At 45.4% G+C, this 22860-nt stretch overlaps 1 protein-coding gene across 3 annotated transcripts in view; it reads left to right on the top strand.

Annotated features, from left to right (window-relative positions):
* Positions 1-16810, top strand: part of OSBPL1A (oxysterol binding protein like 1A) — a 75973-nt gene extending 59163 nt beyond the window's left edge. For 2 of the 3 annotated variants that reach the window (XM_061995261.1, XM_061995262.1), the window contains exons 18-28: positions 1291-1366; positions 2882-3016; positions 3307-3404; positions 4074-4256; positions 4752-4859; positions 4951-5040; positions 5293-5419; positions 8726-8842; positions 9635-9758; positions 12052-12142; positions 12936-15609. In XM_061995261.1, the coding sequence (XP_061851245.1) occupies positions 1291-1366; positions 2882-3016; positions 3307-3404; positions 4074-4256; positions 4752-4859; positions 4951-5040; positions 5293-5419; positions 8726-8842; positions 9635-9758; positions 12052-12142; positions 12936-13047 (1261 nt within the window). In that variant the 3' untranslated portion in view covers positions 13048-15609. The other variant, XM_061995263.1, reaches the window with a different exon arrangement.
* Positions 16811-22860: the final 6050 nt, after the last annotated feature.

The raw sequence follows: 22860 nt of genomic DNA, 5'->3' as shown, positions 1-22860 counted from the left end.
TGTTTAGCATTTTGGGAGCCAGGAGATTATTCTGTCAGGTTTACATGAAGAGCAAGCTAAATATGCCTTTCTCATACCATATGTCTTCTTCCCCACAAGATTCTTGTAGTAGTTGATCTAGTACAGATAATGCTTTGGGCAAGTGTTTATGTTCAAGTAAATGATCTTCAATACATTTTATCTCTGTTCAGAAATTGCAGCAGATGTTTTTGTCACTTAAAGCTAAAATTAGCTTCCTGAGTGGTTTCTAAAATTGACATCTGGAAGGAAATTTTTGCATTCCCAAACCTTTCCCTTAATCACAGGGAGTGTGTCAAGGTTAGTAGGCCTCAAGTCTTGGCTGCCTCTCATTTTTCCACATGTCCTTACTTGCCCCTAGGATCTTTCTTGGTGTTTCAAAACTGCTTTGTTTCTTTGGTATGTGTGGAGAGAAGAACTGACTCTCAGGTTTGGCTGGTATGGGTAACAAATAGGGATGAATGGCTGAAACTAGATGACAACTTTCACGTAATTAAATTGATTAGAGGGACAGGTTAACTTGAATGAAATTGTAAGTTTTAATATGTCAGCAAAGCAGTCTCTGTGTATACTTTAGCAAACGAGAGGCACGTGAGTGTGTTTTACATGTAGAAGGGCTTGCTTAAGCACAAATACCTGCTCTGCTAACTCCCTTCATTAAAGAATACGTGGGAAAAAAGTAATAAGTAAACATTACAAATGAAGATAAGACTGAATACTTGGTGGACACTGTCCTCTCCTGGACATCTTTATCAAAGCATCCACAGAAAGGTTTTATACTTAATACCATTCAAGAAGATCTGTTTCACAAAATATTTCTGTGTGAATGGAAAAAGCTGAATAGGGAGTGAGTGATAGAGTGAGTGACATCATCAACTAAATATCAAAAAAAAACCCCAAACCCAACCATCTACTGTTTAACCCTCAAATCTCATCCCATGTAATCAACATACCTATGTACCTGCTAGGAAATAACTTTCTCACAAAGACACAACTAAATAATACAATGGTGCTGCTGTTCTGATAAGTGGTGTAGAAATTCTCTGACACTGTTTTTATGTAAAACTAAGGGAAAGATTCTGGTACTGTTTTTGGAGAAATCCAGGTTTCTGTGCTGGTAAAAGAGTTTAAATGCTTCAAAGTAGCACTGCTTTTAGTTTAAAAATTGGAAAACTGTTACCTTGAAAAAAAAGAGTATTTGGGTTTCTTAGTCATGGTTAATGATGGGAAACTTTTTTTTACTTCTGCCTTCTTCCCTGTTGCTTTCTGCAGAACAAGCTTGCCATCTCCGATGTTTTCCAGAAATGACTTCAGTATCTGGAGTATCTTAAGAAAATGCATTGGAATGGTGGGTCATCAGAAAGCTATGATAAAAGATGTGGAGTTACTGTTTCATTTGAGGTCCAAACTGTATTTTATTTTTAAAAAATGTTGCTGTTCATGCTTTATTTGCTTTCCCAACTCAAAGGTAAGGCTTGGTCAGAGCAATATTCCTTCAGTAAAAGCATTTTCTCTTGATTTTAACCCTTAAAGGACTTTGTGGGAGTAAAAAGGTTTTACTTTCTGGAAAAACAAAACAAAACCAAAAACCAAAGTACTTTAATTTTGTTCTTTTACCTCCCCTTAGCATCTCAGTGTTTCTCCCGTTGGTGTTAATGACCAGATGGTGGCCACATCAGAGGTTAGCTGGTTGGCACCTAATCTGCTTACAGCTAAAGGTGAATTGAGAAGAGTTCTCTACATTAGAGCCTGCAATAGGCTGGAGGCACTTACTGCTGATAAACCTGTCAAATTGTAACAGTAGCTTACAGAAGAGAATGTGTGCGTTTAGTCACTGTTGTTTGCTCCTCTGCCTCCTGCTATAGTTAGAAACAGCACCAAGCAATGAGATGTGGAAATGCTGGGGAATGCCTGTATAGCAGCTCCAAGGCTCCTGAGTTGCTGTGAGGTATCTGAGGGTTCTTCTCATGGCAGCTTTAGCGGAAAAATGTTACAAAGTTTAAATACAAAGTGTAGGTTGAAAGCCTGTCTTGCATAAAGGTGTGTGCAGGAGAAAAAGTCAATAAAGGTTTTAATTCTGCTTTGCAGAAATTGCTGCACAGGAGTTGCAGCTGGGCAGGGAGGGGCTCGCAGGGGGTTGTACTGAAGTGTCTGGCAAGGCTGTTAGTGCCAGATGCTGTTACGGTTAATAACAGTGCTGTTTACTGCCCACATTGCCAGTGGACATACGGTACACTTTTAATTTGCTTCTGCAGGCAGTTTAAAATATTGCTTTGTTATGCATTCAGAGGGCATGCTTTTTTAAAAACAGGAAAGAGAATAAACAGCATCAAAACTGTAGGACTTTTTTTTAAATATAATTCCTATTACATAATTTCCTCTTTTTCTTCAGAATACAGAATCTCTGTTTTTACTCCTGTGCCAACAAGTTTCCCTGTCCTTTCTCATCCTCCTCCCCCCACCTGCCCAACTGCCTCCAAAAAAGATTATCTTTAAGCAATTAGTTGGCCTGGGTCTATTTTAAGAGTAACAAATAACTTAGTCTTAAAAAGGGTCCGTCATACTTCACTCCATTGTTTCATGTCACTTTCTTAATGCATTTGTTGACTGGAAGTTTGTTTGTTTGATCTTTGGTTTTGTTTTAAAAGTACCCTTAACATCAACACGGATAGGCAGGTTTATCAAGCTCATAAGGGATGTGTAGGGTTTATTTTCCTTGCAGCATGAGTGGAGCCAGGTCAAGCACATTGCATTAGCACTAAGAGCATCATTTATTTTTATAATAAGCCAATTAGCCCTGGGTTACTGGAGGGCAGCGTATCTAATCGGCAGGGTTTTAACACCAGTTTCATTTGTGCACCAGGAGCTGTCGAAGATCACCATGCCGGTTATCTTCAACGAGCCCCTGAGCTTCCTGCAGCGGCTGACAGAATACATGGAGCACACATACCTCATCCACAAAGCCAGCTCACTCTCCAGCACAACTGAGCGCATGCAGGTACTTGAGCTAGGGTAATTTGTGCTAGCCCTCAGTGAAGGCTTTGGGAGTGCCTTTACTCTTTGTAGCTAGTCTTACTCCAGGAGGAACTCCTGCAATTTGCTGCATGTGAGATTCTCTTATCTGTTAGCCAGTTCTGCTTTTCCTGAGACTGACTTTTTTCCTCGATCAAACCCGTGTATTCACACAGAACTTTGCTAAGCTCTTTCAGAAGGGTCGTTCTGTCATACCGTGGCTGCTGCTGTTCCTTGGTAAGGACCGAACTCTGACTCTTTCTTTTATTTGAATAGTGCGTTGCTGCCTTTGCCGTGTCTGCCGTAGCCTCGCAGTGGGAGCGCACAGGGAAGCCCTTCAACCCCCTGCTTGGAGAGACATATGAATTGATCAGGTAATGAGCAAAGATTGCACTGAAGAGCAGGGTGTGGTGTTCTGTATAACTGTTTCATCAGTCATGTCAGGTGGCTTTGCAGGCTGCTCTTTGCCTTGTAAGATTCGACCCCTTCTCCCGGCAGCTGCTGAAGGTGCTGGAATGCCTGTTAATATTCAGCAATGCACCTTCCAGAGAAGGGAACCCACTTGATTTTTTCGACTTGCAGCAGGCAAATGAAATTTGTCAGGTTTAAAAGCAAGTTTTATTTAAAAAAATTCTTCAGAAACCTTCTGGATGAAAAGATGCATGGTATGTAAAGGAGGCCTCAGAATTGCAGTGTTCATTATCTGAGTGTCCAGAATACAAACAGGCACCGTTAGTCTGTTAGTGTGCAGCTGCACTTAGGGCAGCTTTTTCTCTCGGGTGAGGTTTTGGCCTATGTTTATGTGAAAGTTTGAGAGAGGTTACTGTCAAAAGTAAGCATATTGGCTGATCAGATTTGGTAGTTCTTGTTACCCTTTTACCTGTCTTCTCAGTTATTTAGAATGAGGCTATTCTGTGTATTACTTCATCCGTCTTTTTGTTTTAACTAGCAACTGTGCGTGGGTGCAACTATTTGTTTCACTCCAGGGAACTTCACTACACTTGATACACAGACCCATGCTTTTGATTATCTTTGTTTTTCAGAGATGACCTTGGATTTAGACTTCTTTCAGAACAAGTTAGCCATCATCCACCAATCAGTGCTTTCTATGCTGAAGGTTTAAATAATGACTTTGTGTTTCACGGCTCAATTTATCCTAAACTCAAATTCTGGGGCAAAAGTGTGGAAGCGGAACCAAAAGGCACAATGACTTTGGAGCTTCTTGAGTAAGTTGTTAAGTAGTAACTGCATAGGCACAGTGGCCATATCCATGGTGATGAGTGTGCATTAGTGTCTCGTGGCTTGGGAACGGCCATGTCCAACACTCACATCCTGACATTTGATGACAGATCAGTTTGTGGGGAGGCAGGGGATGAGAAGACAAAAAGAACTGCCGTAATTTCTCCTAATATATACTAATGTAAGCCATACTTGAGGCTTGTATCTGTGTGTTCTGCAGAGGCCTGGACATCAGTCCTAGGAAGAGTGGCAGGCTCAAGTCCTGTTTGCTTTCTTCATGTTGTTCAGTGATGGCACTCAAGTGGCTGTTTTAACAAATTAGTACAATCAGTAGCAACGGGTTATTTAATAAACTGGAGTTTCCTGATTTATTGCTGTGTCCATTTCAAGGCTTCACACAATTTATAGATGATGATGGCTTGTTGCAGGAGTGACATCCAGTGCAAAGGTCCAGTATTTTATATTTTGTTCCCTTCCCTTAGACACAGCGAGGCCTACACGTGGACAAACCCTACGTGCTGTGTGCATAACATCATCGTGGGCAAACTTTGGATCGAGCAGTACGGAAATGTGGAAATAACTAACCATAAGTAAGTTAAGAGTGTGAGTGCTTTCTCTTGCTGCTGAGTTCGAAGAGGTAAAGCATTTGGAAGTAACTAGTGCCCTCTCTTCGACCTTCAGAACTGGTGAGAAATGTGTACTAAGCTTCAAGCCCTGTGGCCTCTTTGGGAAGGAGCTGCATAAAGTTGAAGGCTACATTCAGGACAAAAGGTAACAGCTTTTATTCATTCCTAATGGGAGGCAAGTGGCCGCCCCTCTGCTTCCAATGGGAGATGTAGAAACAAATGCCCTTAACCTAGTCAGTCAAGGGTATGAACCTCGAGCAGCAGGTTAGGGCTTGTACAACACCAGTGACAGAGTCTTAAGAGCAGCTCTCGAAAGTTCTTCTCTGTAGTATTTTTGTCTGAAATGATGAAATAAATCTCTTCAAGCTCCTTAGTAAACTTAGTCTTCTTTTGACAGCAAAAAGAAACTTTGTGCACTGTATGGGAAGTGGACTGAGTGTTTGTACAGTGTTGACCCAGCTACGTTTGAAGCTTACAAAAAAAATGACAAGAAAAATACAGAAGAGAAGAAAAGCAGTAAACAGGTATTAATCATGTAGAGGGCAATATCTCAAAAGCATGATAAGGCAGCTAAATATTTTAGCAGCATTTATGAGCGTTAAGATTTCTTTCCACTTATCCTCTCTTTCCTGGTAGGATACAGAATGGATGGATGAGTACAAGCATTAAGCGATAAAATGCTTTCTTTCTCAAGGATTTTTATTCAGACTTGCCAAAAGTTGGGAGTGATCTGAATACTGGCTGGTTCAATAACCTGTCTCTTCCTCCCAAGTCACATGGAGCAAGTACCTGTGCATTAGTTGGCCTGTGGTTCTGATCATGTATGATAACATTTATATTCTTATAGGAGGATTTGGACTCCTGGAGGCAGAATAGCCTAGTTTCTCATCACGACAGAAGATAATATTTCCCAGCCTTTGCAAGAAACTTTTGTGTTGCTTTCTGTTAAATTTCCACAAGCACAGAGATGCTTTTTCCTCCACAATTGCATTTTTTTTATCTTCTGGGAAAAAAAAAACAAAACAGCCCTCATTCTTAATTCTTCCAGATTTCTGGTCAGCAGTTTGCTTATTGCTTAAGGTAAATGAGGATGGTGATAACATGCAGCTTGACAAACAGCAACCTCTCCCACAATAGCTTAAACCCGGGATTGTTCCCTTTTGACTGGAGGCAGATGTTTTTGTTGGTTTGGGAATTGGTAGTTTTTTATACTCGAGGAAAAAAAAAGAGGCCGAGGACTCTGAAGGCAGTTGCTCCTGTGCAGCTTCAGATTGTTGCTCTATCTGACATTGCTCCAGTGCTTGTCATCAAGAGAGTGCTAAAGCACTGGGGATTAACTGCTTCTCCCGGAGTCTGACCTGGTGAGCTCTAGGGAGGAGAAGCAAAGGAAAACATCCTGTGTCTTTGTTCAGCTGCTACTTTGTTTTTCCGAGAACACTTAAGATGATCCTTGCTTGTCACTGCAGAATGAAGCATCCTGTTGCACAAAGCTCAAGCACCAGTGTTGCTCTGCCTCCAGAAAAGCCGCCTTTTTTCTGCTGGGTTAACAGAACCGTTTCTGTGTCAAAGCGGAAGCTTTGTGCTGTACGCTAGGAACGGGGCAGTGGTCATTGAACGTGCATTCCCTCTGCCCCACTGGGTTTGAGCAGCTGATGTTGTTTATGGGTTTTGAGCACCCGGGTGAGCCAGGTCTCATGTATAGTGTCAAACTGGGGTTTGTCTCCTTGTGGTAGTGAAGGATTCATTCAGGCGTGAAAGGACGTGGCCTTTGAAATTTCTCCTCATGAGGATTTTCAGATGGATTTAGTTGTTTTCAAGCTGTTCTTCATGCCACGCTGCTACTAATGAAGAATCGCTTCTGCCTCCCTTCAGGGGTCCTGCCTGGATGCAAATCCTTTTGCAGATTGCCACAGAGTTTCCCAAGTCCATTTAATTTTTACAGGGATAAAACTTGAAAAAGTAATATTGCAGGGAGCCAGGCAAGCCTTCATATGTGTAAAGATGATGTTTTACCACCATCAGAAATTACAGTAGGCCTGTTGTGGATGAACTAGAGTCTCTTTTTAATCAAGATGAAGCATTTTGTGCAGAATTTTCAGTGCAAATATATGGAAGAGCATAATATAATGCAGCAGCAGACACAGGCCTCGTGTACAGACACCAGAGTTGGCCAAATCAGTTGCTGCCCTCCTTAGCAATACACTGAGGGCATGAGTAGCGCCGAGCATAAAATACTGGTCACTGGGGCAAGAGCACACGAAAGTCCACCTTTTTTTTTAACCTAGCTCTTTTTGTAATCCACTTTTTACCTACTTCTTTGTAATACTTATGAATGCTAATTTTTAAGATTAGATATCCAACAAGGCAGAAATTGCAGGTGCAATTGCAGGCTGTTCTGTGGAAGTTGGTGAGGAGTCTGGCAGTCGGGTATTGAAGTGTCTTTGTTTTGGTGTATAGATGTCTTTCTGATCTGTTCTGCTTCAAATTCCCAATTTCTGAAGGATTGGTTGGTATCCATTAAAGAACAGGTTGCTAGCACAGTTGAGAGTTAGTCAAATAAAATCCCTTTTTATCTTCCTAACAGCTGAGGGACTGAACCTGGTCTGCACATTGTTCTGGCTGCTTTGCAACCTGCTCATTATTAAAAGCACTGTACCCGACCAAGTTCTCCACAGGGAAACAGAATCCTTAATGCTTCCTAATTTTCTTGGAGGCATAACACGTGAATCATCTCGGAGGACAACTGAGTCCAGTTTGGGTACAGGATTCCTATTTTCTCTTGGCACTAGGGTATCTGTGTGTATTATCTGATGCAACCATCAGAGGGCAAAGCTTATTAGCAGCAGGATTAAAGCTATTGGCACGTAGCCAAAGTGTTTAAAGTGTTATAGGTTGAACTTAAAGTAACTCTGGACAGTGGTCTCTGAAAGCATGCTGCTGTTCTTAGCTCTGACACCAGCAATAGCAACACCAGGTTTTCTTGGGAGAATTGTATTCATGACCTAGCTGACTTTACTTAGTAACTAAAGTTACTAACTTTGGTATTGTAACATACACCTGTGGGACAGAAGTCAAAGGCTTCTGGGTCCAGAAGCATTGGACCCCGGTACTTTAGAGCTCTGCCTGGAAAAGAGGATGGCTTACAACTAGTTCAGGTCACATCTGTGCTGCAACCACCAGTTACTCCCTAAGGCCTTAGGAACCCAGGGTGTTGTTCTTTCTGGGAAAAGCATTCCCCAGTGCTGCAGCTTCCTTGGGCTGTGTGTCAGCCTGCATGGGATGCCCTTCCCAGAGGAAGAAGCTAATCTGTAGGGTATTCATTTAATGTTTGCAGTTGGCCATTTCAGTAGCACAGTGGCCTGTGGAAAGGAAGGTTCCTCCAAGCAAAAAGCAGTAGTGTAAGGCTTTCTGTTATGCACAAGCTGAAGGCAGCATTTGCATTATGTGCCGGTGTTTCTTGGATGTGGAAGGATGAGGAGCGTAACTTCTCTTCAGCTTCAGTGAGGCAAGTAATGGAGTGAAGTATCAGGCATGAAAATGCTTGTGTTTGAGGAAATGAGATGTCTCTGTAGTGGAAAAACTGACATTTCTGAGTGCTCAAACATCCAGATTGTATCCATGAAGATGCTGACGCAAGAAACTGTTGTTGGTTTTCCATTGGGAGGGAACTGAGAGTGTGTTTACTGTCAGTGTTAATGCTGGAATGCCTGACAAGCATCTAGAAAAGTTTATTTGTTGCTGAAATTACTTCTGGTCAAGGAAATAACTTCATGCATGTTTGAATATTGGGATGGATGGGTGTAAGAACTTCACTTTTCTTTGTGTTTTAGGTGGGCAATCCTGAGGAACCAGATGAGATGCCATTGCCAGATTCTGAGAGCGTGTATGTTATTCCTGGGAGTGTTTTGCTATGGAAGATAACTCCAAGACCTCCAAATTCAGCGCAGGTCAGCTATGCTTCTGCTTATTGAAAGCGTGTGCTGCTGTCCTCTTATTCTGTGTGTTCGACACAGAACAAACCCATTTGTTGTCTCTTTCATCAACAAATCTGGATTAACCTGTTTGTTACACAAGCTTTTGCACTACAATTGTAACTCTCTAAGGTGGGGTTGGAGGGAAAACTGCCTCAGGTATGAATAGAGGTAGGGAAATTTCTCTGGAAAATGGGATGCTTCATGTAGCCAGTGGTCTGGGGGCTTTTCCCTTGTCTTCTCTCCACCTTGCTCCCTGCACTGGGGCACCTGTCTTGTGAGAAAGCTCTTCTGAAGGGCTTTGTTAGAGGACAGGCACTTCCTCAGAGACACCTGCAAAGCCTGCATGCCACGAGTTGGTGTGGGATACGCTGCTGGGGAGCCAGTTGGCACAACACATGGGCAGGTGTGCAACTGGACAGACAAAGCATTGGAACAAGGAGAGGTATCTTCAGTGGGTTAATGAAGGGAGAAGTCTCTACGGAGATCACAGAGATAGGGAGGATACCAGTAGGACTGGAGGAAGGAGATGGGAGGAACATAGTACACTGAGTAATTGGATGCTGGCCTGCTTAAGCAGAAACACCAAGGATCACCTGCACCCTGGCTGCCAGTGCTGTGTTGCTGGTATCCTGAGTACAGCTGTCTCAAGGGATGAAACAGCAAACAAACCCACTTAGATGTTTGTTTTCAGACAGCAGTTTCTTGCATATTAAGGCTAGCAGGCAGAGACACTGTAAAGTCACCTTTTTTGTCTTTGAATTTCAGATGTATAATTTTACTAGCTTTGCTATGGCTTTGAACGAATTGGACAAAGAAATGGAGAGTGTCATTCCCAAAACTGACTGCCGGCTCCGACCAGATATCAGAGCCATGGAAAATGGAGAAATAGGTAACTCCTATAAAAGCTGTCGGCAGCGGCGACTTTGCTTGCTGCTGAAACTGAGGGACGGGGGGCAGAAAGTGAATTCCACATTCAAGTTATTAGATGAACTGTTGGAGTAAGCAGGTGCCCATAAAGATACATTCCTCCATGGTGCAAGATAGCAGCTGTTTAATAGAGCCTTCTGCAGGCTGTGGTACGCAAAAGGTACGTCACCCACCCCTATGGGGGCTGGTGGGGGTGGAGCTCACTTTCTTCATTGCAGCCCATAACATGGTGCTGTGTTTTAGATCAGTGACCAAGGCAGTGCTGCTAACACTCCGGCGTTTTAGCCATTGCTGAACCACATCCATCTGCGCAGTGTTAAGGCCTTCTTTGTTTCTGGGGTTGTTAAGAGGCTGGATAGGACACTGCCAGGGCAGCTGCCTCAGACTGACCAGAGAGATATTCCATGTCATACTATAGATCATCATATAACCCTCAGCAATAAATAGTGTGTGTTGTGGGGGAGTAGCTATTGCTTGGAGACTGGATGGATGCAGGACTGCTGGTGGGAGGTAGTAAATGATTGCATCACTCTTTCTTCCTTCTTTCCTTTCACTTATTAAACTATCTTTACCTAAACTTATGAGGATTTTTTTGGTTTTTACTCCTTCATTCTCTCCCTTAACTTGCTGGGGTGGGTGGGAGTGAACAAGTGGTTTGTGGGTGCTTAGCTACTGCCCAGGAATGCACTGCACCACCTGCTTGCTTATGTTTTCCCATATGAACAGGAAGTCTTAACTTGCCCCAATGCTATGCTTTTTGTGTCGCTTTAGGCCCTCTGCTGTGCTCTGTAGTCAGATATCCATAGTCTCCATAGTTGGAAACTAGCCTGAGAAATGCAGACTAGACTATTAAAGGGAAACTGTGGTGCTGAAAAATACACTTGATGCAGAACTGTTACTAGAAATACATGGTGAGACTCTCAGTGAGTAGAAACCTCCAAGAGATTTCTTTTGAGAAATCTCCAAGAGGTTACTGTAGATGCCATAGAGTGAAAAAATGTCTTGTAGTCTTCTGACACATGCCTTGGCATGGGCATACCTTGACAGGCCGTGTAACAGCCTCCCTCCCAGCATTCTTTTGCTCCTTTTCTTTGGTATTTTGCATAGTAAATGAGGATGGGCACCTTTGTAGCATGGGTACTCTCAGCTGTCTCTGAGTGGCTGAGTGTCTGGGGTAAGTCACAAGGCCTCTGATTTAGATCTATGTAATAGGGCAATGACTGTGGCTACTGCCAGGTAGTCTGAGATCTGGGCGTGAAAGACGGTGGCACGGGTATAACACAGTGCAATTGTACCTGTGCAGTTGTTTTCTCAGAAGCTGATCACCACTTCTTCAAGGCTTTTAGAAAAGCAGATGAGTGAATTCCCATCACCTGCCTGTATGGTTCTTTTGTGGCAAGCAGGATGGACATTGTGGGTTCAGAGCATCCCCAGTAATTCATCAGACTGTATCCCATAACGATCCTAACAGCATACAATTTGTCTAGCCTGCTAATGTTTAGTGTGGTAGTAGCTGGCAGGGCCCCTGGCAGTAGCAGGTAGTCTCCTGAAAATCATTCTCTCAACTGTTTTTTCTGAGATGCTTATGAAATGCTTTTTGAGGATTCTCATATGAAAGATCTTCACCTGACCCTCTCTGAGTTTGTCTTACTCCTCAGACCTTTTGACCATACTTTTCTGCCAGATAGAAGCAACTGTTCTTGTTTAGGACCTTGACTTCATTGTTTAGGACCTGCTGCCTTAGTGTGTTAACAAAAAAATATGAAGGGGTGCCGCAGAGACAATTCTTAGCAGTTTGGAAGTGAAACCCCTGTTGATAAGTCTGGGCACTAGTAATGACTTACCTCAAGCCTTGACAACAAGCAGCAGGCAGCCAGACTTCTGAACTAAATCCAGCACATCTTTATGAGGTTTCCCTATCAGAATAAATTCTAGATACGCCACCTCCCCTAGCTCACATTTGCTGTCACGTCTACGGGTTTTCAAGGTCCTCAGGCCATGGATAAACATGTATTTAGTAGTTTTAAAGGCTGGAATTCCACAGGCTAATCTTGTGCCACAGCTGGCCTGGCCTGCCTTTGCTCTTGGGCTAAACCAGCAGCTCTACTGTGTCATGTAGTAGGCTTTTTACATGGATGTGGACATTTACATGGACAACTTTTACTACTTCCTTCACTTACTTGCTGTGTCAGATGAAGTAACGTCCCTGTCTAATGTTACACTTTCACATTCTGTGTGTTTCTCTTCCTTCCAAGATCTAGCTAGTGAAGAAAAGAAGAGGCTAGAAGAAAAACAAAGGACTGCCCGCAAGAATCGCTCCAAGTCTGAGGAGGACTGGCAGACGAGGTGAGCATGGCTGCCTGGGGCAGGGGTACTTACCTACAGGGGGCCTGTGAGCATTGAGGGCAAGAACCTCAGCCCCCCTTCTCACTGCCTACATACCCCTCCCTGTTCAGGTACAATCTGAGGTGTCTTCTCTTGAGCACCTCTGGGTTCTGTCAGAGAAAAGGTGTTGTTACTGCCAGCTGCTTGTAAAGACAGCTGCTGCTGCTGATGATTGATTTATAACTGGCCAAACAGGCACATTGGAAGCAAAGCCAGGAGGAAAGGCTTCCCCGGTGATGATGATGGTAGCTCAGTGCCCATGCCCTCTGGGATCAGCTGCTGTGTGCTGTGACAACACTACACTGCACCTGCACCTGACCATTCTCAAAGCTTGTGAAGTGAGACGATTGCCCAAATAGTCAGGTCATGCTCTCCTGAGAGGGCTTCCAACCACAAGTTAGAATTGCTAAGGGAAAAGATGGCTTACAAAGGGATCTGACAGATGCTGGCTTTATGATGTAGTGTTTGGATGGGGTTTTTCACCATCAGAGGGGTCAACTGGGAGCTTTTATGTACAAGCTAAGTAGAAATTCTGAAAACACCACCAAATGAATCTAGTTTGACCAGACATGGTCTGTCTAAAAGTATGGTAATAATTGGTGGTTTCTTCACAGAAGAAAAGAGGTAGAGCTGCATTCTCTCAGTGTAAGCAAGCTTCATCTCTTCCCCGTCACCCAGAAGCTGTGGATTAAATATCTGCAAAATGTCTGTTAGTAACTATAAATCACTTTTTTTTCCCTTTTCTCAAATGAAGTCACCCATCATCCCAGAGCCCCAGGTTTGGACACGTCTGCTTTTGTCTTTTTGCTCTGCGTGCTCACTTGAAGTGTTTGGGTTGGTTTGCCCCGAGACTGGTGGAAAAATAACATCTTTGTAGTGCTTCCAAGCCAATGTGCTACGTGCTGGACAGCCTTGCACCTCCCTCTTCCTTTCCAGAGCTCAGAGTGGTCCTAGGTCTCGGCAGCTGTGTTCAAAGCAAGGGATAGTTGTGCTGGGTTCTTCCAGGTGTATGAAGTAGCACCTGAGGCTGGAAATGGGGGAATTCCCAGGGGGTGATGCAGAGCAGTGGTTTTCAGAGGGTGTCATTTGTGCAGATGCCATTCGTAAGGTTCCTCAGTTGCTGCTGTGCAAGCACTGTAGACCTGCTCAGCACTCACCTGGGGTACCCTCGAAGAACCCGGTGATTTCCAGGATGTTTCTGAAGCTTTGGCAGAAAATTCCTAGTGTCTGATCTCTGTGGTAGGAATGCCAAGTGTAACTGCCTCCAAAGGGTAAATGTCAAGCGTGTAGGGGAAGGGCTGTGCTTTTAGGGAGAAAATGCCTACTATGGAGGGAAACTCTCCTGTCTGTTCCCAGTAAGTCAACTGTAGGCCTTAATCTGCAGTGTAATCTAAACTGCTGTGAGCTACTGCATTCTCCTCACCACAGAAAAGCAGGCTGCTTAGGAGGGAGCAGCTCTGCAAAGTAACCCTATCCTCCCAAGTACCCAGGGATTCTTTAAAAACTCGGTTTTGAATCTGCTTTAGCAGTGGTATTTGGATGTGTCTGAAGCAGCAATTCCTGGTGAACACTTCATGTTTTAGACACTGACCAGCAGTCTTAGGTCTCGAGAAAAAAAGACTCATTCAGTTCTGAAACACAGCAGTGGTCTGTTGCTTTGGGTGAAAACCAGTCCCTTCCTTCCCCATCACTTACCCAGCTCAAACTCAGCTCTTCCCCCTACCTTTCCCCTTCCTGTGGAAGCAGGTGGTTGCTGGAGGATGGGCACTTTGTCCTGGCCTACGCTGGTGTTAAAGCCACATAGAAGTGAGGTATCGGGTGCTATAATTCCCTAATCTGAGAGCTGAGGTAACTGTGCTTACAGCCCTGCCTCTCAGCAAAGGCTTGGCTTTGTGCTCTGGGAAGGGCTGGTGCTACCTGTGAAGTAGGAGGTGACCTGGACACACCACACAGAATAGTGACTGACACAGCCTCTAGGGAGGTGATGCTGTGTGTGGTGAACCACGTGCGGGACCAGGGGTGAGGAACTTCTGTTGACTTACCCAGGACAGCAGGAGCCCCATTGGTGCCTGCAGCTGTTGCTTTGCCACCGTGAAGACAGCACAAGGCATTTCTTCCTGTACACATAGATCTTTGGAGCCAAGCAAGATCTATTTCTTAGCTGCCCAGCTTTGACACTGCAATACTGTGGGCCTTTCTGCTTCTGCCTTTTAAAGAAATGGAGTAATATTTGGTCCAAACGTACTTTAGTTTCTGTTCTGAACCCTTATAGTACCCTCAAAGGGAAGAGCCAAGGTAAAATGGGCTGCCTTGTGCAAGCAAGGCTTATTTGAAGTGTTTGCTGCAGTGAGGCACAGAAAGAAAGAACTGGCTTTTGTGGCCAGTGAGGAGGTGAAAGGAAGCTGGTGGAGTACACGAACCACAGAAACAGCTTCTAGGCAGCTGACGTGCTGTAAACATGGCTTGGCAAAATACAGCAGGAAGTTCCAGTGCTGAGGTTTGGTACTGTGTTGTGTGTGCTGCTGAGGCAGCAGCTGCAGTGCCTCGGCCCAAACAGAAAGCAGTGTTCAGAGTCTGCCAGAAATGGGCATGGGCAAGGGGGGAAGGACAAAGTTCTGTGCCACGGTGACATGAGATGGGGTTGTACTCCTCACTGGAGAACACTTGCCAGTGAAATGGCCTTGTAAGTAAGTGCACCTTCCTTTACAGCTCCAGAGCCCCTCTCTCCAAAGGTTATATATGTGTGTCCCAGGAATGGACAGTGACATATACAGTGACCCTGGGTTAGATGGGAGGAAAGGAAAGGCGGAAGGAGCTCAAGTTCCATGATCCTATCACCCACCACCTTAGTCAGAGCTTGCAAGCAACTCCCTGCAGCTCTCTGGACACTCAGATCCAGTACCAACAGGGTCATAAAAGCAGTGAGGATGTTCCAGGCCAGGGCGTGTGGGTCACAGGGCACCTGTGCCAAGAGCAGCTGGCACGCTGGGTCCCAGCTCCAGGCACTGCAGAACAAGGCTTTACAAAACCAAAGGGAAACCTACATCCAGGGGAAAGCGCGCTTTTCTGGTTTCAGGACTGCAGTGCTTGTGGTGTTTATGTGTCTTGTAAAAACTGTTACTGCTTATGCATGTCAAAATGATTGTTCACAACTGCTTTGAGGTAATACTGTACCTGTCCTTTGCTGGATGAGTCTTGCTGGCTTTGAGTGGTTGGTCGTTTTCCTGGGAGACACTGAAGCGGCGTGACAAAGGGACAGCTCTGTCCTCTGAAGATGACTTCAAATTTACTTACAAATTTAAAACCCAGAGGGCTGCTGCAGCCCCAGTCCCGAGGCTGAGCAGCCGCCTGCCACACGTGCCGCAAAGCAGTTCTGAACGTGTGCAGCAGCGTGTGTGAACAGCTGCCCTAACGTGCCGTCTCCTTCCTTGCAGATGGTTCCACCAAGGCCCCAACCCCTACACCGGTACGCAGGACTGGCTTTATTCTGGCAGCTACTGGGACAGAAACTACTTTAACTTGCCTGATATTTATTAAAATGCAATAAGGAGCCTGTGACTGATACAAATAAGTCTTAATCTGTTTTAACTTTCCCCCTTCCTTTACTTCTCTCCTGAAAAAAACAACCCTGACGTTATCAAGCAAAATATTGAGCATCAACCAGCAGAGCTGGTGGTAGGCGGTCTGCAGTCCTGCAGGTAGGGCAAGAATTGTTCTGGCTGCCGCTGGGGGCCGGTGTGGACACAGGGAGTCTCCCTGGTTCCGAGCTGGCCCCCTGTGCCGAATACACCTATATTAGGTTGTGGTGTATGAGGGATAGAACCCCTTTGGCCCTTCTGTGAATACCTTCGTTCATAGGTGACATTGGCGCAAGTAAAACTGGTTCTATTTATTGTGACATGGGAATGTTTCAAAGCACACAGAGTAACTAACTGCAATATTCTGTCCTGAAGTGAAGGCTGTGTCACTTCTGTAAAGATGTAATTTTTCATCAAGTGACTTTTCATTTACTAAAATAACTCCCTTGAACCCTGAGCTGTTGTGGTCGGGTTCCAGGAGCGTTCCTGCCTCTGGAGCATTAATGCAGTTGTTTGAAGCTGGTAACGTTACTCAGAGGTATTTATTCCATGTTTTGTGCAGTGTGTTTTGAATTTTGCTCTCCTGTTTTGCTACCAACCTTATGGTTTAAGGAATTCAGAGCCATTTAAAGAGCTATAGAATCGACGTGAACTGCACACTAGTAACAGGTTTTAAAAGAATCTGTGTCATGCACTAGAAGTTCTGGTGCCCAGCGCCGCTGCCACAAGAACCTCCTCAGTCCGGGGAGGGGGGAGGGGAGCGAGGCGAGGAGCTGCGGCAGTGTCCCGCAGCCTCCCCGGGAGGAAGGCAGTGAGGAAGGCATTTCAAAGGCAGTGAGTGCAGCACCTCCGTGAGGCCTCCCGCGCACGGCTGCTTTACCCCTTTTCAAGTGGGGTGCGTTCAGACTGAGCGTGTAAGTTTCCACTGGACTGTGTACAGAGCTTCTCGAGGGCAAGCTGCTCTTTGTACAATATTTTAACTGCTGGCTGGAGGTTAGTGTCAATTGAATAATTTAATTGCTACTAAATAAAGGCTTCAAACCTTCTCGCACCTGAGCCTGGAGTGAGTGGTGTTGGAGAGGGCTGCCCCTTCCTCAGGCAGCTGCCTCCAGGAGCTGCTGCACTGAGGCGGGCCAGTGCCTTTCCCCAGGATGGGATGGATGGCTGGGGAGCAGAGCGCTCCTTCCTAGGATGTGCGCTGAGGCACCCAGCCTTGGGGGTGACTGGGCTGCCAAAACTGTTAATGAGGCAAGGAGCTGCTTTCTGCTTTTATCCTGTGCACTACCGGAATTACCTGGGTAGCGATGCTGAGATACATTTGCATATAGATGAGGGAAAGCTGTAGGCAGCTTTTCATGGGAGGGCCCGTGTCCACTGTGACCTGGAGACATAGCAACTGCCGACCTCCTGCACTGTCTCTGGGAAGCCTCATCTCAGCACTCAAGCCTTGACATCCTCTGCAGCATTGCTTAAAGTCTGGCTTGATTCCCTTGTAACTTCAAGCCTTATTGAGTGAGATCTGTGGAGAGTGGAGCTGTTGGCTCTGCTTCAGCAGGTCATGCTGCATTAAACGTTTAGTCCTAGGAGAAACAAAACATTTAGATCCTGTCAGCCTACCTTGGTTTAAGAGGGAGAAACCTCTACACAACATCAACTTTTGTTTTCAGCAACTTCTGTTTCATAATGTCATGGTTTAACGCCAGCCAGGCATCCACTCTCTCCCTCTATGGGAGAAGGAGGAGAATCAGGAACACAAAGTAAAACTTGGATAAAGATGAGAACAGTTTACTAACTAAAATAAAATATTCCTTTTTCAGTACAACTCTTATTAAATAACAACAAAAAAAGAAAGAAAACTGAGGAAATTGCTGCACAATGCACTTGCTCAGAAGCAGCTGTAGCAGATCTCTCGGGTCATAATTCCACAACGTTAACACTGAGGCTGTTGCTGGGCTGGGAACATATAAAATGCCAGGGTTTATGCGTTTTATGACCAAACAGCCTCTCAGCCCATTTAAAAAATAACACTATTGCAGTAGCAAATGTGCAGTGACAACTACTTTCGAGTGCCTCCTCCATGCACTCTAAGGGGAGGGTATTTTGCCCCGTTCTGAGTACCACATAAATGCTACAGGTGCAGGCCTCAGGCATAAAGATAAACGTGCATAAAGGTGAGATTAAAGACTTGGTTATTTTTCAGACAAAAACCAGAGCAAGACCAACACTACCAACTGCAAAGTCTAACAAGCGGAGGAAGGCACTGGGTCTTTTGTACCTAAGTAGTTTAACTACCTCTCTTAAATCTTTTTTCCTTTTCAAAATTAAACTTTTAGCAGTAAAATCCAAGCCCTGGCATCACCTTCTGTCAGCCCCCTGCACGCAGGAAGCTTGCTGCTTCAGGACCCTGATGTAAAGGTCACATGTCCTGCACCAATGTGACTTTCTGCCACAGCCCTGCTGTGCTGTGCTTACACTGCTTCTGGCCTTTCTCCCTGGGCAGCCTTTGCCCCAGCTCAAGGGACGGCAGCTTGAGCGGGGAGACAGCAGCTGGGAGAGCTCTGCCTCCCTTTCCTCTGCTGAGCCAGAACTGGGGCCTGCCCTCCCTGTTCCCTCAGTAACAAGTAGGTGCCTAGGCAAGCACTGACTCACCGTGCTGGGCACTGGCAGCAGGGTCAGGAAAAGGATTCCAGTCCTGTATGTTCTGAGCATTAGAGCCCATCAGGTAAAGACAGCTGGCCATGCTGCTGCTCTTCCTCCCTGGAATGATGGTGGGGGGCCTGCTCCAGCATGAGGGGCTTGATGATGGTATTTGTCTCAAGGCAGTTAAGCAAGGGAGGGCCCACACGTTAGGGTAGGTTGGTGGCCATCCTGCTTGACTTGATACCATGACTATAAAGATAAAAACAAGAATGTTGATATTGGGAGCAGGAAATTCCAGTCATATTGTAAAATCCTTACATCTAAAGCAAACACAGCCATGGCTGGTGAAAGCACCTCAGAGAAAAGGGGCCATTTGCTCTGGGGCTGACACACACCTGCACCCTAGGAAATGTTAAACTGTTTATGGTCTAAGCAGAGGCTCTTCTGGGTAAGCAGTTGTCTGCTATTTCTGAAACCAAAGTTTGACAAACTCCCCTGAAAGCTGATTTACAAATAAATTACAATCTTAATTTACAAACCTGCCCAAGCTCAGCTCTCCTCTACAAACACGCTCTGCTGAGACATCACAGCTTCTCCAGGGGCCTGGGACAGGGCTTGGGCAGATCCTGCAGTAAGTACCAGGAGCTGTGGCAGGGAAGCTCCATGCTGGAGGGTTTCTCCAGGTGGGCAAGAGAGGAGCTGGGCACGTGTCACCTGTCCAGGGAGCAGATGCTGGCAAGGGCCTCACCAAGAAATATGAGCCCCAGCGCTCTCGCTGTTTGTGGAAGTGGTGACCAGCGCTTGGTCCCCTCAAGCCCAGCTGCAGAAACTCACCAAGCTCAAGGCAGCACAGGCAGCCACCACCTTTTTTTTTTCCCTAAATGGAAGGCCTCCTAGGTCAGTGCTGGCAAATGAGCTCTTCAGAGAATGTAAGAATCAAAACTAGGGCTCCACCAGGCCACCTCCCTTGAGCCACAGGCACATCTGTTACATCTTAGGTCTCTAATACTTGCTTCAGAACACACGGCTTGTTTCCAGCAAGGCTGGTTGAACACAAAAGTACACCTTCCCATCACTCTTACCTGCATATTTACCCACAGGAATGCAGAGTCCTGCCCTGAGCTAGACACAGCTCTTCAAATTGACAGCATGGAGAAAAAACACATCTGCGCTGGGGCCAAGCAGAGAGTGTTACTACAGCAGTTTCTCAGAAGTCATCCCTGCCCTGTCTTGCACTGAGCATAGATCAGTGCCTTTCCATTTAATGACCACTGACGAAACTGTAGAGGTGGATGCTGAAACAAGATAATGATACCATGACCCAGACTTTCTTACCTGACGAAGTACAAACCTCCTCTGCTGCTCCCAAATGTGCTGTAGATTCTGTTCTCTCAGGATGGCACACACACTAAAGCTGCAGCAGAGGGACCTAAGGCTATAGCACTTGAACCCTACATTTAAAGGCTGCTCAATGTGTAACAGATAAGCTGTTTGGTCTACAAAAGGAACAATTATTTTCTGTGGAAACTGAAGGTGGAACCTCTGCCTCCATAGTTGGCTCATCCCGCCCACACAGAATCACAGAGTCTTAGGGGTTGGAAGGGACCTTGGAAGATCATCTAGTTCAACCCCCCTGCCAGAGCAAGACCACCTAGAGTAGGTCACACAGGAACTCATCCAGGTGGGTTTTGAATGTCTGGAGAGAAGGAGACTCCACAACCCATCTGGGCAGCCTGTGCCAGTGCTCTGAGATCGACACAGTGATACCAGCTCAGTGGCCAAGTAACCTCAGCTTCATTGCAGGAAGGCACAGCCTGCAATGGGCCTTTAGGAGCAGGGGATGGTGGTGGTGAAAAAAGTGATGGTTCTTCTCAAAAGCAGTCTCCATTTATGTCACTTGCTGAGACCTAAGGCTGGTTGGCTGAAGGCTCTGGTTCTCCGGAGACTTCAGCCTGGCTGGCCCAGGGCCCTAGTTCTCCAGCTACAGAAGACTGACTCTGCACTTCTGGTTGTGACCTAACCACCTCTACAGAAGCCTCAGCTGCTGGAACAGCAGAAGCACCTTCAGCAGCACCTTCTTCTGGTGTAAACTCATTCTGGGAGGTCTGAGTGACTGTGAAGAGCCTGCATCCCTCCCAGAGCACCAGGATGCCTGTCATGTAGCAGTGAGCAGGCAGCACGCTGGGTGGGTTCAGCAGGGACAAACACCAGCCCTGGCCCCACAGGGGATGAAGGTCCCTCAGATGCAAGGGGAAAGTTGCTTTCTGCCACTGAACTGGCAATCCGTGGCTGCTGAGGTACTTGGGAGCTGTACAGAGTATCAGGTTCTTCAAGGAATTGTCTTCCTCTGAACATCAGGACTCCTTTTGCTGGGGCTCTCCCATCTGTGCACTCTGATGCCTTCTCTTCCAGTCCCTCCTCCCCATTTTCTGCAAGGTGAAAAACACATAACGGCAATACATGAGCAACTGCTCCCATTTAAATAAGAGTGATTTCAGCACCAGCTCAATTAGATGCTCTACAGCATATTCATGAGGCTTCCTGGGTTGCAGAGATGGAATAATTTAAGGAGATGGTTTCCTGCTTACCTATCAATAAGGGAAAAGAAAATTTAGAAAGCAATAGTATCACTTCATATACAAAGAAGCCTGAAGTGTATTCCTGATCCTGCAGTGACAGGGACATTTTTGTCTACTCCCCAAACACGTTGGTACTCTTATGGGTTAAAAAACTAAACCTTTTACATTACACACATGAGATAAGCCAGCTCAAACACCATGGCTCCTCTTTGCAGCACCTCAGAACTCTTTGAGTCCATACAAGTTGGGATGCCCAGATGGTGACACTTTAGCTTCCTCAAGAATCTTAATTAGTTGAACTGACAGGTACCCAAGTGAAGAGCAGGGTAAGACATGAACAAGTCTTGGATATAGAGTGAAAAATGATTTCTAGATTAGTTATCAAGAGAGGAACACAAGAGAGTACTTGTTGGATCAAAACTGTTCCATCACATGGTTAATAAAACCCTCAACATTGGAAAAATCCAACAGACGAAGAGGTCAGGTTTCTATCATCATTAGCAAGCGTTGGCTAATACGTAAAACCAGCACAGTGGCAGAAAAGGTGAGTCTTCAATGCACCATCACAGCTTGGCACTGAGCTGTTTCCTGAAGTCATGACTGGATGAGATCAGAAATTACAAGAGGAATATAACTCAAAGGATGACAGAGATAAATCCTTTCTGAAAACACATCCTTGTGCCTGCCATCCCAAGCCAATTGGGCCCATTGGGCAATGCCTCACACAAGGAAGGCTCCCTTGCAGCTATGCAAACTCCCTGGTGGACCAGCAGTCCCAAGCCCAACAGTTTTAAAACTGAAAGAGGGAAGATTTAGATTAGATGTAAGAAAGTTCTTCCCTGTGGGGATGGTGAGGCACTGGAACAGGTTGCCCAGAGAAGCTGTGGGTGCCCAGTCCCTGGCAGTGTTCAAGGCCAGGTTGGATGGGGCTTGGAGCAACCTGGTCTAGTGGAAAACATCCCTGCCCGTGGCAGGGAGTATGGGACTAGATGCTTTAAAGGCCCCTTCCAACCCAACTGTTCTGTGATTCCATGACTATGCTCAAATTATTTACATTTGTACTTGCAAATGCACCAAAATTCAGCCTTTGGTGATACTTTTGTTGCACTGCAACATCCACCAGTCATTTTTACAAGTCAACTGCTTCAAGTGCTGAAATCAGTGGTCGTCAGTTTTTATAAAGGAGATCCCAGGCTAGGAATAAGACAGCATCGCTTTCTGTTCATAGCTGGGGCTTCTGTTCACTGCTGTCATTATCTTAGTGTACAGCTCTCAATCTAAAGACCAAGGCTGCCTCCAGTGCTCAATGGCCTTTTTGAATAAAGGGCAAATAAATTGGAAGAAATTTGAAGCTGCTGATCCTTACAGTAACCAGGTGATGGAGACCCAAACCAGTGGGGCAGATACAAACAGGCTGTGGGCTAGGCAACACAACCTTCTGGTTGGCACTATGTGTTCCAGCCCTTCCAGCCAGACCCAGGGAGTAGCTGAAAGCTCCAGAGTTCCTTTCCCAATGGAAAGCATCCATTCATCATCCTGCAGAACCAAATCATCTTTTCATAAGCACACAGGTACAAGATCTATTTGCAAACGGGTAAGTGTAAAGTTGTTATCTGCTTAGGGGGTTTATAAATTCTTACATCTTAAAACTAATATCTTAAAATTATCTTAAAATCACCTTAAAATATCTTTAAACTCTTTCAATCTCTCTCCCAAAACCTTAAAACTGAAGTGACTGAAGACATCCAAGGCTTTCCTCTGTACTCAAGGTGAAAGTATAGCATCTCAGGGGACTAATTCTTCCCACATTAAGAAGCCCGTGCATTCTGAAGATGCTGCCTTTTTAACAATCCAGAGCCCATGTGCCTCTCTCACATCACTA

Source organism: Colius striatus, chromosome 4, assembly GCF_028858725.1.
Source record: "Colius striatus isolate bColStr4 chromosome 4, bColStr4.1.hap1, whole genome shotgun sequence".
Taxonomy (NCBI): domain Eukaryota; kingdom Metazoa; phylum Chordata; class Aves; order Coliiformes; family Coliidae; genus Colius; species Colius striatus.
The sequence above is the reverse complement of the archived record's forward strand: the minus strand, read 5'-3'. Positions and strand labels throughout refer to the sequence as shown.